This window comes from Molossus molossus, unplaced genomic scaffold, assembly GCF_014108415.1.
Source record: "Molossus molossus isolate mMolMol1 unplaced genomic scaffold, mMolMol1.p scaffold_m16_p_6, whole genome shotgun sequence".
Classification (NCBI taxonomy): Eukaryota; Metazoa; Chordata; class Mammalia; order Chiroptera; family Molossidae; genus Molossus; species Molossus molossus.
The window spans coordinates 87,973,581-87,990,585 of NW_023425399.1; the positions used below are offsets into that span (position 1 = coordinate 87,973,581).

A 17,005-nucleotide genomic window follows, 5' to 3' on the forward strand; every position below is an offset into this window, starting at 1 on the left:
GCAGGCTATTCTAGATGCATCTTTCACTCTCCCGTTCCCTTCTCCAATCCGTTCAGAGATGCCTTTGGTTTCTCCCCTCCACATTCTTTTGCTGATGTAAATGTGTTCTAATTTTTTTTTCACTGGTTCCTTCTAATGTTCTGGACTTTCTCTCCCCACACACTGAGGCTTTCTTCTTCGCACCCGTGACTGAGTAGGAGGCACGGGACCTCTCTGGCTGTGCTTTTCAGAGCCGATATTTGTGGACCACGCAGGTTTCCTTCTTAATGACAATGTGGGAATAATTCCCAGTGGCCTTTAACTAATTTGCCCTCTACCCCATGTGATTCTAAGCTAGTTGTGAGTGTAACACATTAATTGCATCTCTTAAAGGAACATGTTTCATTTGAAAAGGCAAGAGCTGTGGAGAGAAAATATGGGAGGGCAGCTGTGAACGTGAACAAATGATGTGATTACACCTCCTTTCCCCACCAAATGTAGGTTCCTGATTGCCCTAACGCCACACAAATGACTGTACGTCAGGTAAATTCAACTTGGAAAGGGGTAGGAGAAGAAACGCACACAACCATTCATTTGCCAAGCACGAGCTGTGCTGAATATATAATCCACCCCCAGCCTCTCCCCAGCTGCTGGCCCTGGCCCTGCCTCCTCCCTGGATCTTCCGCAGCCTGAGCCACTGGCCACCCCACGAGGTTTGTGCTGGTGGGAGAGGGGCCTTCTTTGCACACCTCCCACCTGGCAGTCTCAAAGCTTCAGGAGAATGACAAACCTTTGGGATGCCAACCTGATCCCAGCCCTACTTTTCTTTAATTGATTTTTTAGAGAGAGAGAAACATCGATGTGAGAGAGAAACATCCATCGGCTGCCTCTTGCATGCCCCCTACTGGAGATTGGGTACACAACCCACACATGTGCCCTGACCGGGAATTGAACTAGGAACTCTCAATCCATTGGACAATGCTCAATCCACCGAGCCACACTGGTTGGGCCCAGCCCTATTTTTTTCTGTGTATTTTTGCATTCAGTATTATATTGTATTAGTTTCGGGTGTACAGCATAATTGTTAGACACTCATATACTTTACAAAGTGCTTCTCCTACAATCATATACTTTACAAAATGCTTCTCCTATATTTACATTACCCACCTGGCACCGTACATAGTTATTACGATATTACTGGCTTTATTCCCTGTGCTGTACTTTACATCCTGTGACTCTTGTGTAACTACTAGTCTGTACTTCTCAATCCCTTCACTTTTTCCACCCATTTTACACACAAGGACTCAGCTTTGGGTTTGCTGTTGTGCCTCTTTGACATTCACCAGGAAGGGACCCACATCTCACTCAGGCGCTGTTTCCCCTGACGCTCTGACTTAGTGCTGTCAAGCTGAGCCGCGGGTGGCAGGAACCGTCTTCTCCCTGCACTGTCCCCTGGGAGGGGCTGGAGCACCCTCACTGGCATGTGTTCATAGCTGAGGTGGACAAAGAAAAGAAGGGAGAACGTGTGAGCTCCTGGGAGAAGTGTGAAGTTCATGTGCAGGTGAGATCTCTGGAGCTGCCCTCCTACTGACTTAGGGTGGGCTCCAGCCCCTCCCTGCTCAGCGTGAGGGGCCTTTTTTCTTTTGCACTGCCTGGTTTTCAGACAGTGCTTACATGGAATTTCCTCTCTTGGCATGTGGGACCCATTAGCGCTGTCTAGAGGTGTATCGAGTATAGGTAGAGGGACAGAGGACCTTCAAGCTCTGCACTATCATCCACAGGCTGCAGCCAAATGTGCACCCGCATTTGCACACACAGGCCCACAGATGCACGTGTGTAAGACCCACAGAGAGAGAGCAGAGTCTGCAGACACTGATGGCAGAACAAGGAAGCACCAATGTTAGTCATCCTACGTTGAAGAAGCCTTGGATTCACATATAACCTAGCACTGAGAATCACACCCGAATTCTGCATAGACAGGTCGCTTCTAAAGAAGAAGTGATTGATGCTCATTAAAAAATACATTCATAAGTGATATCAAGCATATTCTTCAGAAGCCGGCAGTCCATGATCTATTCCTAGGCGAGTCCTTCACACTCTAGTCTAAGTTGAAGGGAGGGGCCACACAACCATGGTGAGTCTGACTCTCTCTATGGTAAGTCAGGATGCAGCACAAATGGAGCACTCAGTTCCTTGAACTCAGAGTGTCCCCCAGCAGTGAAAGCTTCAGACTACAGAACCCAGCAGCAAGGAAGCCCGAAGCAAAGGGAATGCTTCTCCTTTGGCCTATGCAGGCTGCTCTTGAGCCATGTCACAGGGATATCAGCAGTCTTCCGTTTGACTGTAATATCTGCCGTGGTGAAACATCTGCTGCTTCCTTTTCTACCAGCAAGAATCGTGCCCCTCAAAAAATGACAAGTTGTATGTCATTTACAAACATCCTCCATCCCTAATCCTTCCTAACCTCTTGGTAAACAGTGGTGTGTCCTAAAATGCATGTTAAATCCAACAGAACAAGACATACAGATGGCCAATAGACACATGAAAAGATGCTCAACATCACTAATCATCAGGGAAACGCAAGTCAAAACCACAAAGAGATCTCATTGTGCCAGAATGTCTATTATCAAAAAGACTACAAAGAATAAGTGTTGGCGAGGATATGGAGAAAAGAGAACCCTCATGCACTGTTGGTAGGATTACAAACTGCTGTAGCCACTATGGAAATGAGTATGGAGATTCCTTAAAATTTAAAAGGAGAACTACAGTATGACTCAGCAATCCCACTTTTGGGTATTTATCTGAAGAAAACAAAAACATTAATTTGAAGAGATACATGCACCCCTATGTTCATTGAAGCATTATTTTCAAGAGCCAGGATACGGGAGCAACCTAGCTGTTCGTTGATAGATGAATGAATAAAGAAGATGTGGAATATTACTCAGCCATAAACGAGAAGGAAAGCTTGTCATTTATAATAAGATGGATAAGTGAAATAAATCGGAGAAAGATACATACCCTAATTTCACTTATATGGGGAATCTAATAAAACAAACAAACTAAAACAAACAAAATAAAACAGAAAAGAACTCATAGATACAGAGAACAAACTGATGGTTGTCAGGTGGCAGAGGGTGGGGGGAGGGACAAAAAAAGTGAAGGATTGAGAAGTATGAATTGTCTGTTATAAAATTAGTCACAGGGATGTAATGTACAGCATTGGGAATATAGTCAATGATATTGTAGAACTGCAGTGACAGATGGTTATTAGACAGCATGGTGATTACTTTCTAAGGTATATAAATGATCATTACATTGTACACCTGAAACTAATACAATATTTCATGTCAACTATAATTTAAAAATAAATAAAAATAAGAATGAAAAGAACAAGCCAGGTAGGGTATAGAGGCTTTTTGGTACCACTATATCTTTAAAATAGATGGAAATTTTGGTTTAATTAAACACTGCGATTTTGTTTTATACCATGATATTGGTTCTTTGTGGAGAGATAATATCAATTATCTTTTCCAAAAATCAGTGATCTAGAGTAATATCTCTTTGAATGAGTATTTGGTCATTTACATTTCGGCCACAATGGTGATGGCTCCAGTATTGTTCTCATATGACTTGGGGCCCCACTCAGGGCATTTGTTAAAGTGCTGATTGCATGGGAAAGGAAAGTCCTGTAGTCCTTTGAGGAAGGGTATCTTTGTCCATAAAAATGAAACTTCACTGTCCATCACTTTTATGAAAGGTAAAAAAATAAAAAATAAAAAAAAATTAAGCTACAACTTGAATGCCAGATGGAAGGATTTCAGATCTAGACCTCACCTAGTGCTTTCTAGCTTATGGAATTAAAAAAAAACAACAACAAAAAACAAAGTGTTTTAAAGGTCATTTCAGCAGAAATACATAATATTCTTATATAGGTTGGCTGATCTTTTGAGCTTTGATATTAAAAACCAAAACTGTATTAAAATATATGAATCTCTCTCTGAAGTCTGTAGTGATAATTTTCTCACATAAAGAAATAATTATTATTTGGGAACCATAGTATGTTATTATTCAGCACTATTTAGAATAAACAATTACTTAGGTAAAATGAATAATAGGTATTTTTTAAAAAATTAAAGGCAATTGGAATGCAAAGTGGTATTCCTTGAGTAGAAATTTTGATTTGTTTTAATGAGAATACATAGCAAAAAAAGAAGGGGAGAGTTTTTTGGTACCACTCAAAGATGTCATTGACATTTGTACAAGGATGTTTCTCATCAAAGGGTAAGAGACACCATCAGGTCTCCCTGCGGGTCTCTGTTCAGTGTCACAGAGGAGTAATCTGTGATGTCTCAGAGGTTAGAAACACTGTGAATGCAGACAAGTTAAAGAGAGAGATCGTCAGATTTGATAAAAACAAGTTGCAGCCATATCGACAGCAAACTCTACATAGATAGGTTACATACAAAAGGATGGGAAAAGATGCACCCTGAAAACACAAACCACATACTAACAGACCTTATTAGCATTAGAAAATATTAGAAAAGTAGGTTTTAAAACACAGAATATTGTCAGGGATGAAGAGAAACATGATGATAAAAGTCAATCCACTTGAAAGCCATAGAAACCTTAATTGTGAGTGCACCTAACAACAGAACTTCAAAGGACCTAGCGCAAAACCAGAGCTCAAAAGAAGACATAGACAAATCCTCTCCTAGTAAAATAGAGAACAGGTAAACAGAAATTCAGTAAGAATAAAAGACCTTAGCAACACTATCATTCAACTTGACCTAGTGAGTATTTATGGAACAGTCCAATAACAGAATACACATTTTTTTTTTCATGCATGCATTAGGCATTCACCAAGATAAAAAAATTCTGGGCCATAAAATCAACCTTAATAAATTTAAATAATTGATATATAAAATATATGTTCTCAACATAGAGAAATTAAACTGGAAAATCAGTAACAGAAATATATCTGGAAAATCCCCAAATATTTGGAATTTAAGTAATATAGGACTTCTAAATAAATCATAGTTCAAAAAAAAATCACAGGATTAAGTTATTCCCTTTTGAATTAAATGAAACATTCAACCTTCATTTAATTTTGAATCGAATGAAAATGAAAACACAATATATCAAAATTTGTGGAATGTAGCTAAAGTCGTGCTTAGACATTTATAGCATTATATACTTACATTAGAAAAGAAAGGTCTAAATCAATTATTTAAGTTTCCATCTTAGGAAACTGGAAAATAAAGGGCAAATTAGACCAAAAGCAAGAAGAAGGAAGAAAATGATGAGTGAAATAGAAATCAGAAAAGCAATGGAAAAAACAACAATGAATTTAAAAGCTGATTCTTTGTGAAGATCAATAAAATTGTTATATCTTTAGCCAAATTGATTAGAGAAGACACAGATTACCAATATCAGAGATAAAAGAGGAGATTACTATGGTCAATAAAAGGATGAGAGGGACCTGGCTGGTATGGTTCAGTCGTTAGAGTGTTGGTCCACTCACCAAAGGGTCTCGGGTTCAATTCCCAGTCAAAGGCACATACCTGGGTTGCAGGTTTGATCCCTGGTCCTGGTCAGGGTGCATGCAGAAAGCAACCAATTGAGGTGTCTCTCTTACATTGATCTCTCCCTCTCCCTCCCCCTCCTTCCACTCTCACTCTATAAAAAGAAAAAAGAAAATGATAGGGAATATTATGAACAACTTTATGCCTATACATTTAATAACTTAGGTCAAATAGAGAATTTCCTTGAAAGACAAATTACCAAAGCTTATTCAAGAAGAAATAGGTAATCAGAATAGCCCTATCTTAACGAAAGAAATTGACTTTATAGTTGAAAACCTTCCGACAACAAAGAAATGTCCAGGCCCAGGTGGCTTCACTGGAGAGTTCTGCCAAACATTTAAGGAAGAAATAATACCAAGGCTATGCAAACTCATTCTGAAGGTAGAAAAGGAGGGAACACTTCGCCGACAAGGTCAGCCTCCATGTCAACCTCATTACAAGAAAACTACAAATCAATATTCCTCGGAAATATAGACCCCAAAATCCTCAACAAAATTAAGTCATCCTCAGCTAGTTCTTTTCTAATCACACTTAATTCCTATTTTTTTAAAAACTGATTGTTTCGACTATGGCACAAAGTACTAAAACCTGTTAAATCAGAACACAGCTAACCGTCGTTCCCATTTCCAAGAATCAGAAGCCACGACAGATTTGCTAGTAACTAAAGGAGACTGTGACCTTGTGAATCCATCTAAGACAGAGTTCTGCTTGTTGTCTGGTGCACAGTAGGAAAGCCTAATGCAAGCTTTATTGTCCTATGAAGAGGTACTCTCTCTCCTGATAATGGTCTTTCTGGATAAGAGAAATCTGCCTCTCTTCAGGGTCTATGTAGCTCCATGCTTGTTCCTGATAGCTTTAATCCCATTTCTTAGTGGTGGTACTGCCAAAAACAAAGTCTTTTTCTCTGGGGCTTGAGAATTCTGAGCTGTTAGCCATGGACTCTAGAAGTGATACTCCCCGGGAACCTGAGTTCCAACAGGGGTGCCACAGTTCACTCTATTTATTTACTACTCATGTCTTCCAAGGCCGTGCACACAATTGCGAAGTCAGCTTCAGAGTCACTCAGGCCTCCTTTCTTAGGGTCGCCGAGGAATGAGATGCTCAGTTTGGGAATGGTTGCGTTTTCTCAGCTTGTTTCCAGGAAGGCAATGCATCCTCCTAATTGAAACTCTTCATAACTAACAAGGGACTGTGGGCTGCATGTTGTACTTAGAGGTGCTGGATTCCGTGGTGGCCTGCCCGAGGAGCTGAGGCAACACCAGAGTGTCTGCAGCACAGCGAGGGCGGGGGCCATGGCTGCATGGCCAGGGGCTTGGTGAGCCATGAAAAAGACTTCGGATTTCTCTGTGCAGTCAGCAGCCACTGAAGGGTTTAAATGGGACCAGTGATGTTGATCAGGTGGTCGTTTTCATCCACTCCTTCTAGCCTTGATCTGGAGAGTGGATGGGAAGAAGGAAAGATGTCTAGAGGGAGGCCTTTGAGGAAGCTACCACCATGCAAGTGCTGAGCACCACCTACTCTATGTGACTTTGAATCTCTCAGATGGGAGTTTGTTTACTTCCAGAGCCACTGTGCAAAGTGGGCGTATCCTTCTCATAGCCAGACTCTGCCAACTCTTTTAGGTCTGTGTGTTCAACACCCTTCTGCTCCACATGGCTTTGCCCATTACCCCACTTAGGATGGCTGGCCACCAGCGTGACGTTGCTTTGAGCTCTTTTATTCTATCAAAATATTTTAAATAATTTTGCATTCCACTCCATCATATTAGTGTTTGATATAATACAAAAGCCATTTTCATCCTGGCCGGTTTGGCTCAGCGGTTAGAGCATCGGCCTGTGGTCCAGAGAAACCCGGGTTCGGTTCCCCCTAAGGGCATGTACCTCGGTTGCAGTTCATCCCCGGCCCTGGTTGGGTCGTGCGAGTGGCAACCACTCGATGTGTCTCTTTCATGTCGAAGTTTCTCTCTCTCTCCCTCCCTCCTACTCTATCTGAACAAAAAATGGAAAAATGTCCTCGGGTGAGGATTAAAAACAAAACAGCCATTTTCCTCTAAATCTATTGTTATCTATTCAGTTTTACAGATGGATAATCCAAGGCTTGGAGAGGTGAAGTATTTGCCCGAGGCCACCCAGCTAGTAGGTGGTGACACTGGCTCTGAAATGCAGGCCATCTGATTGCCTGGCCTTTGCTCTTATTAAGTCTACTCTTCATTGCTCTACCCCAGTGCCTGGCAATTGCTCAGGAAATATGTGTTGAATGATTTATAATGAGGCGTTCTAACATCCAGTGTTAGGAACCCAACCCTGGGCACCTGAGCCACCTGAGCCAGGGCCACGCTTGGGTTCTGGGAAGCTGAGCAGAGTCCACGCTCTCATGCAGCCGCATATACCAGAAGAACTGGACTCTCCCTCCTGCGTGCCGGCAGCACTTGGTAGAGCTAGCCCACTGGCCACCTAGTAATTGTGGATTACTCGCCTGTTTATCCTGCTGCACTGTGATCTCTGGAGGATGAGTTCTGGGTCAAGTTTAGCTCCTTAGTCACAAGGCCTGGCCTAACCAGTGAATGTTAAGAGTGACTGAGTAGCAGGGTTTTAGAAGTTGGCAGGAGTCTTGAGCTAGAGAATATTGAGCCAGGGCTCCTCCACCTGCCTGGCTCAAAGCCAGGGCCCACTCTTGAACATGAGTGAGAGCTCAGGTATAGGCAGAGCTGAGGCTGGGTTCCTGTATCAAAGGGGCCAGCCGATCCTTAGAGCCACTGTGCTTCCCTTGGGTCTCTCGCGGTGACCATCAGACCCTAGGGAAAAGGGGGCATCACCAGCTTTCTCAGCCCAGCTGCAGAAAGCATGGTGGTACAAGGGCTATGAGCCAAGGCAGGAGGGTGGTGGAAGGGTGAATTGTGTTTTAGCTGTGTTCATTTTTTTGGGTATAGTTCTCCATTGAGTGTAATGCTCTATAAATAGGTGGGAATAGAGATCTGGAGAGAGGGAGGGTGGTGGCTGAGGGTGCACATCTGGGCATCATTCTCTATAACTCACCCCCCCCCCCCATACTTCCTGCCCCTACAACAGCCCAGACTGTGTTTTGCTTTCTTGGAGTGAGGTCTGTATCCTAAATGAAATGGATTGGGTTTGCTTACCTTTCCAGTGGAAATTCTGTAATTGTTCATATCCCTTCTGTGTTTTTACCATCTGTGCAGTCAATTAATTTTATATGTTGTTTCTTTTTTTCAGAAAAACTGTACAACTCCAGTGGACGAGACTTAAGAAGGGCCCTTTTCTCCCTGAAGCAGATCTTCCAGGTAAGAGGAGAAAGCGTCGCTCGGCTGTTTGGCATCGCCGTGGAATGCGGCACAGACAAGGGTAGGCCTCTTCCTCATCACAGAAAGGCCTCTCTAGATTACGATGCAAATTAGGTCAAAATACCAGCCGAGAGCATGTTCACCATATCAAATATTTAAAACATAGTAAGTACAGACAATTTTATTAAACCATAATATTTTCCCATACTTGCTTCAGATTTTTAAAAGGAAAAACCTACTACAGATGAATCGCAGTCTTGTGTTCTGCTCCCCAGTACCAACCATCTTCTTCCCACCCCGCCCCCAGGTCCCTCTCTACTGATTGTTAAATTTGGTGTTGACCATGCACATGTGTTTCCTTACTAATGATGACTATTCACCAGCAATGTTGCATTCTTTTGCATTAACTTTATATGTATGTTCTCGGGCTGCACGTATCATGCTTCATTTTACCTATGGGGAGCAGGATAGATGCAGGTATGACGGGCGTAGCCCCGAGTGAATATTCCACTGTATGAATGAAGCGCACGTTGCTTTGTTCTTCTGTTGGCAGACAGTTTGGCTTATTTCGTGTCTTGCTGTTACACGCCAAGCTGTGTGGCATGGCCCTGTGCACATGTGCCAGTGTCTCTCTCGGGGCCCTCGCCCCTCTCTCCTGAGCTTCCCTAGATCCCTGCCTGACAAAGTCAGAAGCTTAGTGAAGAGGGTTGAGATAGGTGTACTGATGTGCTCCAAGGTTGTCACCTGTGTGACATGGCAGAGGAGAGAAACAAAGCCGGTGGGGGAGGAGACCGCTGTGTCCGGGCGGGATCAGGAGATGGCTTCATGGAGAAGGCATTTGTATTGTGCCTATGTCTGTGTGGGTTTATCATTCTTTCTGTTATGATTTTGGACTTCAGGGTGTATTCCACTTCTTTTCAGTTCCTGTCTTCTCCACGTGTTTAAAAACTATCCTTTGTCAGTGGTCATTTTAGCGAGAGTGGCAGTCTCCTTCATGGGTGTCTTCTTGTCCGAGAGGGACCAGGCAGAAAGGCAGGTGAACAGTCCGTCATCTGCACTTTCTCCTCCTGTTCCTCCTTAAACTTGTTCAACCACGCCCTCCTGTTTTCGCAGAGCAGAGTCCCTTTTCAGTGTCATCTGTCTCGGTGTGAAGCTGTCATGTCATTGCTTTCATGTCATTGCATCTCTCAGAAAACTGCCGTGGGGTTTGGGGTGTGCTTGGTTCAGGCTGTGTCTTCTGGAGAAATTAAAACAGCTGTCCATGGGCATTGCTTGCTTTTGGTCCTCCCAGCTCACTCCCTTCCGCTCCCTACCAGAGGCTTCGAGGATGTCATGCTCTTGCTGGTTCCTGTAGCCTTCTGGATTACTTCTGGATTTCTCAGTAAACATCAAGGCCCTTCTGGACCTGTCTTCTGTGCACACCACGCTGTCCTTGGCTGCACTCTAAGTTCCACCTGTGACTGCGTTCTGGGAGCAAGCTGTGCCTTCTCTCTTCTGCTCCTTTGCCCCTGAACCTACAGCTCTTATCCCAGAACACATTGCCACCCCACATGCTCCATGTCTCTCCGTTTCCCTTAGTATCTCCTGTCAGAGAGCCTCTCTCTCAAGCTAATGAACCCTCACTGCAGTCATGGTCCCTCTGAATACTTCTGATGTCCTCTGTGTTTACATCAAGTATAGAACTTGAGGTACTTCCAGGCACTTGTCTGAAAACAGACATCTGGATGCTCCCTGGGTCCTATCGCTGGGCATTTGGGGCCTCGCACAGTGTCTGGTGCCCCTTAAGCAGTAGATGAATAGACTGGGCAAACTGGATAGTCTACTGGATGTCTGTCTTCAGTCCTCCCCGTCTCTAATTTAGTCAGTGCTCCACCAACTGACTGTCCCAAAGTTCCACTTCCCACGTCTCTATCTGTGTATCCCTTTCCTTAGATGAACAAGCAAAACGTCATCACCCACCATTGCATCTTCCCCTCAAACTCAGATCCCTGACTGCAGGAGGGTTGGGCTATTTCTGTGCCAGCAGAGGGCCACGCCCGTGCCCTCCTCAGCCTCACTCATGTGGTCACTCTGGCTGCCTGCTGTTTCCGGTGTTCAGCTTTGACTTCTTTCAAAACCTGTGTTCACCTTGTTGAGTGTCCAGTTGGTGGCAGAACCATGCAGAAAAGAGCTATTCTAAGTGCCTTTAAAATACTGTAATTTGTGCGTTTTGAACCACACATACAAAAATGAACTGTTTTCATGTTTTCAATAATCATGTTGGTGGTGATAGTGTTGGTATTGCTATTCTGAGACTGTCTGAGTGTGTGTGTGTGTGTGTGTGATTCTAATTTTGTCATTCTTAGAGTTCTTAGGGATTAGGATTCTTGGTGTGTGGGAAAAAGAAGACAGAAAGGTAAAAGAAGTTAGGTTAAAAGTTTTGTATTCCTGCCCTGGCCACTGTTGCACAGTGGTTAGAGCATTGGCCCACACACCAAAGGGTTGTGGGTTTGATTTCCAGTCAAGGGCACACACCTGGGTTGCAGGTTCCAGCCCTGGCCCAGGTCAGGGCATGTGTAGGAGGCAACCAATTGATGTGTCTCTCACACGTCAATGTCTCTGTCTCTCTGTTATCTCTCTGTCTCCCTCTTTCTCCTCCTATCCCCCTAGATGCTCCCTTCCACTCTAAAAACCAATGGAATAAATATCCTTGGGTGAGTATCAACCCCCACCCCCTAAAAGTTCTCTATTTCTGAATTGTAAGAATCAGACTGAACCCATGTTGTATATTATTTCAACAAACAAACATGTTTCTTTAAAAACTTTTTATGTTTTTATTGTGTTTTTTGTTTGTTTGTTTGTTTTTGAGAAAGGGGAAGGGGGAGAGAGAGATAGAAACATTGATGTGAGAGATACATCGGTTGGTTGCCTCCTACACGCCCCACACTGGGGATAGAGCCTGCAACCTGGGCATGTGCCCTGACCGCGAATCAAACAGGGACCTCTCAGTCCATGGGACAATGCTCAATCCACTGAGCCATACTAGCTGGGCCAAATAAGCATATTTCTAGCTCTGTTTATGGAAAAGGACTGGGAGCGATGATCAACCCATCAGCAGAAAGCACCAAAGACAGAAGGACAGTGGTCTTAATATATTGAAAGGAACCAGAGCTCTTTGGAGAAATAGCTGATTCTAAATCTGGAGTAGGAAATGGGTAAAACAAACTTGGAACCTCATATAGATAGCAAGGAAGCCATCAAATGCTACTAGGATTATTGCCCAAAGAACTCAGAAACATGTTGAAGAGTCTCCCACTGGCTGGCCAAAGATGGGACAATATAGAATCAATAAGGATGATAATTACAATGAATTGAAACACATCAGTATTTGCATGGATGAGTTCACAGTGATACTAGAAAAAATAAACCCAATGGATTACTCACCATTGGAAAATGCTAGCATCCAGCTTATTATTTTGAAAATGGGTAAAGTTTTAGAATCTCATATTTACCTTGCCTCTTCCTATGTGAATTTTAGGATAATCAAATAATAGTTGAAGTGAAGTTTCATTTATAAAAATATTCGAGCTAAGAAGGAAGAAGGAGTAATAGAATCTGAACATTGTGATTTTATAACTCCAATGAATTAGTGGATATATAGATCTTGAGTATCAAGAGGTGCTGGTATGACAGAAATGAGATGCAACCAGATATTATGTGCATCCTCATGGAAACACACAGGACCATCGATGGTGTGGTGAAGTCAACAACGTCAGCCCTGGACCTGATCATGCCTCTGTATGCAATAACCAATTTATAAGTGATCTAGGGCTGAGGTGCATGTTAACCTACACCACAGACATGTAATCAGCAAAACCCACACTGTGGGCAAATGACCTACTTTCTTCAATGCATACATTTCAAGGAAAAAAAAAAAGAGAGAGATGAATTAAAAGACATTTAAAAGTTATATCAACTAATTGCTACATGTGGATCTTATTTGGACCCTAATGCAAATTGTAAGAAAACAGTATTTATGAGACAGAAATTTGGTCACTGACTGGACATTTGATAACACAAGAAAGTATTCATTTTTTTATTATAAGTACATAATTTTAAAAAGAGTTCCTATTTTGGAGATACATATTGGAATACTTATGGATTAAATGATGTGATGTCTGGGATTTGCTTCAAATTAATATGACAGCAGACGGGGGGTGGGGAACGGGGGATGACAGATGAAACAGGATTGGTATGAGTTGATTGGCACCACGGGTTCACTAAATTATTCTGTCATTTGTATACGTTTAAAGTTTTCCATGCGAAAAAGTTAAAAAAATAAAATGAACATGTTTAGGGTCTTGTTGTACATCCCCTCACCAAACCTGTTCTGTAGTGTTGACTCTCTGAACTCTCAGGGATGATATTTCTATGATTTAGTCATCAAACAAATATTTTTGAGCAGCCTTTGTCCACAGTCTCTAGGCAAGGAAGAAGGTGCTTGCTATCAGAAGTTTATAACCTGTCTGGAAGACCACCATGTACGTACTAAATAGCTGTAAACCACAGAGCAAGATGCATGGGGATTGAATGGATTCCGCAGGCTGTAAACTGTCTGGGACCGAGGTCATTTCTCACACCCGGGTGCCTGCCTCTCCTTCATCTCTTGTATTTTCTAGAAGTGAATAGTTTTTTTGAAACTAGACTTATAACGAGGTAAACAACAATAGCAACAGCAAACTAGGCCATTGGTCATTTGGATTGAGTTGAATATTCCTGGACTAATAGTCATTAAAAAAAAAATGATTACAGGTAAATGCATGGCTGAAAATTCTGAAATGCAGTGATAATCACTTACCAGTTAGTGTTAGCATTTTGGTTTCATTCTAGTCAGAAACCAATGTTTCAAGCACCACTTATTAGTGCCTATATATTTAAAGATATGTTTAAAATCTAGTATCTTGCCAATTTGGAAGATATTCTCCACATTTATTACCCATTCATTTCTATTTCCTAAGTGCCTTATCAGCATATGAGCATACATTTCAGTTAGGGTTCTGACTTATTTTTAGAAACACTGTTTCCTCTGTCCTGTGTTTTTTCTAAGTACCTTTGCCAGACAGTCAACCCTATGCTATATTAATATTAGTGATTAGCTTGAGTGGTTTCTTGAAAGCTTGTTCTCACTTTTTCACCATGAAGTCATGTGTGAATCTAGTTTTAGTTAAAGTAATAAACATTTGTTACATGCTTGGAAAAACTTTCTGACTAGACATGAGCTCATCTAAATGTTCACTTTTCACATATGCTGGTGGAAAAGGATAAGGATGGAGAGAGAATTATTTTTTATTTCCTTTATACATATGAGTGTAAAGTAATTTTCCAAAAACTCATGATATTGTCCCATTTTCTCTTGCTTTCCAAAGCCATGATTATCTTAAAGTCTGAGTTAACACAGCTGTCTCTCATTACCTTCGGGGTACAAGCATTGCTCCCCCTCCCCCGGGTACCCTCTGAGCAGTGAGAGTACTTTCTCGGTTCAAAGAGAGCCTTTGCCTGGCCTGCCCACATTTAGCTCAAGTCCTCCATCCATATAATTGGAAAATGCCATAAAATCAAAACGAGGGGCTGATTTAACATAGAGACTGGAGAATTATGCCAGTTCGTCTAAATTATTTTTTTCTTTTTTGGAGATAAACCATGGTTGCTGACCATTCCTATAAGAATAACCTTTCATTATTCCATTAAGCTTTCTACTATTTACATCACTGAGGTTTTTTTATTTTTGCTCTGTTGTTATAATTAAAGATGAATGTTCCAGCCTTCTCCTGGTAGCATTTGAGACAAAGCACTGTCCAACTGAGGAAATCTCCCGAAGCAGTAATAGAAAAACCCCTCTCCTATATTTCTGTAGAAGTGGCTACTATAGGAAAGACTGCTCTTGGGGCCTGGTGGACATAGGCGATCTTGGCCAAAGTGTGTCCCTCTTGAGTCTTGGTCTATAAAGAGAAGGTAGCATTAGAGCAGTGGTTCTTGAACTAGCTGGCCTTTAGGATTTCCTGGGGATTGAATAGCAAAGGCTGGGTCTTCAGAAATTCTGGTTAAGCCCATCTGGAAGGGTCCTGCTTTCTATTCCCTTTTAAAGCTCCCGGATGATCCTAAGGTGGAGACGGGCGGAAGCCCATCTGAACACCTCCAAATCGTGTGGATGGCTGAGGTCCATCTGAACACCTCTGGATTCCCTGGAGAGCTTTTCTGTCTAGTAAATCAGGGGTGGGGTCAGATGTTTGCATTTAAAAAAAAAGTTTTTATTGATTTTAGAGAGAGGAAGGCGGGGGAGAGAGAGAGAGAGAGAAACATGGATGTGAGAGCGGAACATCGATCGGCTGCCTCCTACACGCACCCTACCAGGGATTGGACCAGAAACCTGGCCATGTGCCTGACCAGTAATTGAACTGGCAACCCTTCGGTGCATGGGACAATGCCCAACCAACTAAGCAACATGGGCCAGGGCAAGGTATTACCATTTCTAACAAGTTCCCAGGTGACATTCTTGCTGCCCATGGGTCTGGAGACACCTCTTTGTGAACCACGGAGTAGATGACCCCTGAGGTTCCTTCCATGTCCTGCCTTCTGTAATCAGGTCTGCAGGTCCACCAAAGTGGCTTTTTCGAGGGGTGGTGTGCCCCTCTAGGTTCACCCAGGGATCTGTGCTTTACCTCCTGCTGGTCCGGCAAGAGCACAGCTCAGGAGGTGGAGGGACTGCTTTCTTATGTTCTGGTACCATCTACAAGATCTTGGGAACCACCGTCCTGAAGGATCGTCTTTTGGAACCCACGAGGGGCTTTGCGTCCTTCACTCCACGGTCTGTGCTGCTATCAAATGTTTCCTGTTGTTAAAACCTAGTGAGCTTCATGTGGCCCGTCCCTAGGGACCTGTGGGGAAGTGGAGCCTGGCGATGTCTGAAGAATGAGAAACAGAACACTATAAATATTCCTGACAGTGAGGGGATTCGCTGGCTTTGCCTTTATTAGATGGCCCAGAAGGCAGTCATTGGTCCTTGGCAAACAGCAACGTGGAGACTGGTTGTAAAATTCCTCTGGCAGCAGTTGAGATGCTTCATTTGAATAGAGCAGAACAATCTTTTGGGGTCGGCTGGCTTCAAAGGCTTGTGCATAGTTTGAACAGCACAGTCTGGATGGAGGATAGACCGGGACAGTATTTGAAGTCTTTTTTTTTCCCCTCTCCTGCCAGGATGACAAGGATTTGGTGCATGAATTTGTGGTGGCTGAAGGTCTGACCTGTTTGATCAAGGTGGGAGCTGAGGCAGACCAGAACTATCAGAACTACATCCTGAGGGGTAAGTTACAATGCCACGCGGCAGCCCCTGCTGCAGGGGAGGTCTGGAGGCCCCTCCAGGGAGTTCAGTACTCAGAGCTTTAAAAAGACTTGGGTTAGAAGTAAGGTGATGAAACCACCCTGTAGTAAAAGATGACACCTTCATCAGGTTTTATCAGTTTTTAATAACGAGTGATGGAGTTAATTTTACTGACTGGCACAAGAAATCTCTTCAGGTTATTAAAAAAAAAACCTATAAACTAGGTTCATAAAAACATTTTTTTTTTCTTTATTGATTTTAGAGAGAGAGGAAGGGAGAAGGAGAGAGACATAGAAGATCAATGGGAAAGAACATCGATTGGCCGCCTCCTGCATGCCCCCCACTGGGGATTGGGCCCACAACCTGGGCATGTGCCCTGACCAAGAATCGAACTGGCGACCTCTTGGTGCATGGGTTGACGCTCAACCACTGGGCCACACCGGCTGGGCTGAACTAGGTTCTATATAATCTGTTTTATTTGCTGAGGAAGGGGACATACTAAGTGGGCTTGGGCAAAGTCTGCATTTCAGCAGAAAGCCACCCCAAACCAGAGGCCAATTTATTTCCTGGGGAAAATATTTTCTCCAACGTGAGTTATCACGGAGAATGTGCGTCAGAGGTGCACACATTCTTATTGCACAGGCCCTTCCGCTCCTGACTCGGCGGGTCTGGGGTGCACCCAGGAATTTGCATTATAAAGAATGATTCTGATCTCTACCTCCATGATTTCATTTTTATAAAGCAATGCACAGTGGAGGCTGAAGCACTGTTCATAAAGTTAATGCTCTT

The 17,005-nt window shown here is 43.0% G+C and overlaps 1 protein-coding gene across 9 annotated transcripts in view; it reads left to right on the top strand.

The window, feature by feature from the left end:
- Positions 1-17,005, top strand: part of FHOD3 (formin homology 2 domain containing 3) — a 466,045-nt gene that overhangs the window by 192,881 nt on the left and 256,159 nt on the right. For all 9 annotated transcript variants that reach the window (XM_036245756.1, XM_036245757.1, XM_036245762.1 and 6 more), the window contains exons 4-5: positions 8,792-8,859; positions 16,093-16,198. In XM_036245756.1, coding sequence (XP_036101649.1) covers positions 8,792-8,859; positions 16,093-16,198 — 174 coding nt within the window. The remainder of the gene's footprint in view (positions 1-8,791; positions 8,860-16,092; positions 16,199-17,005) is intronic.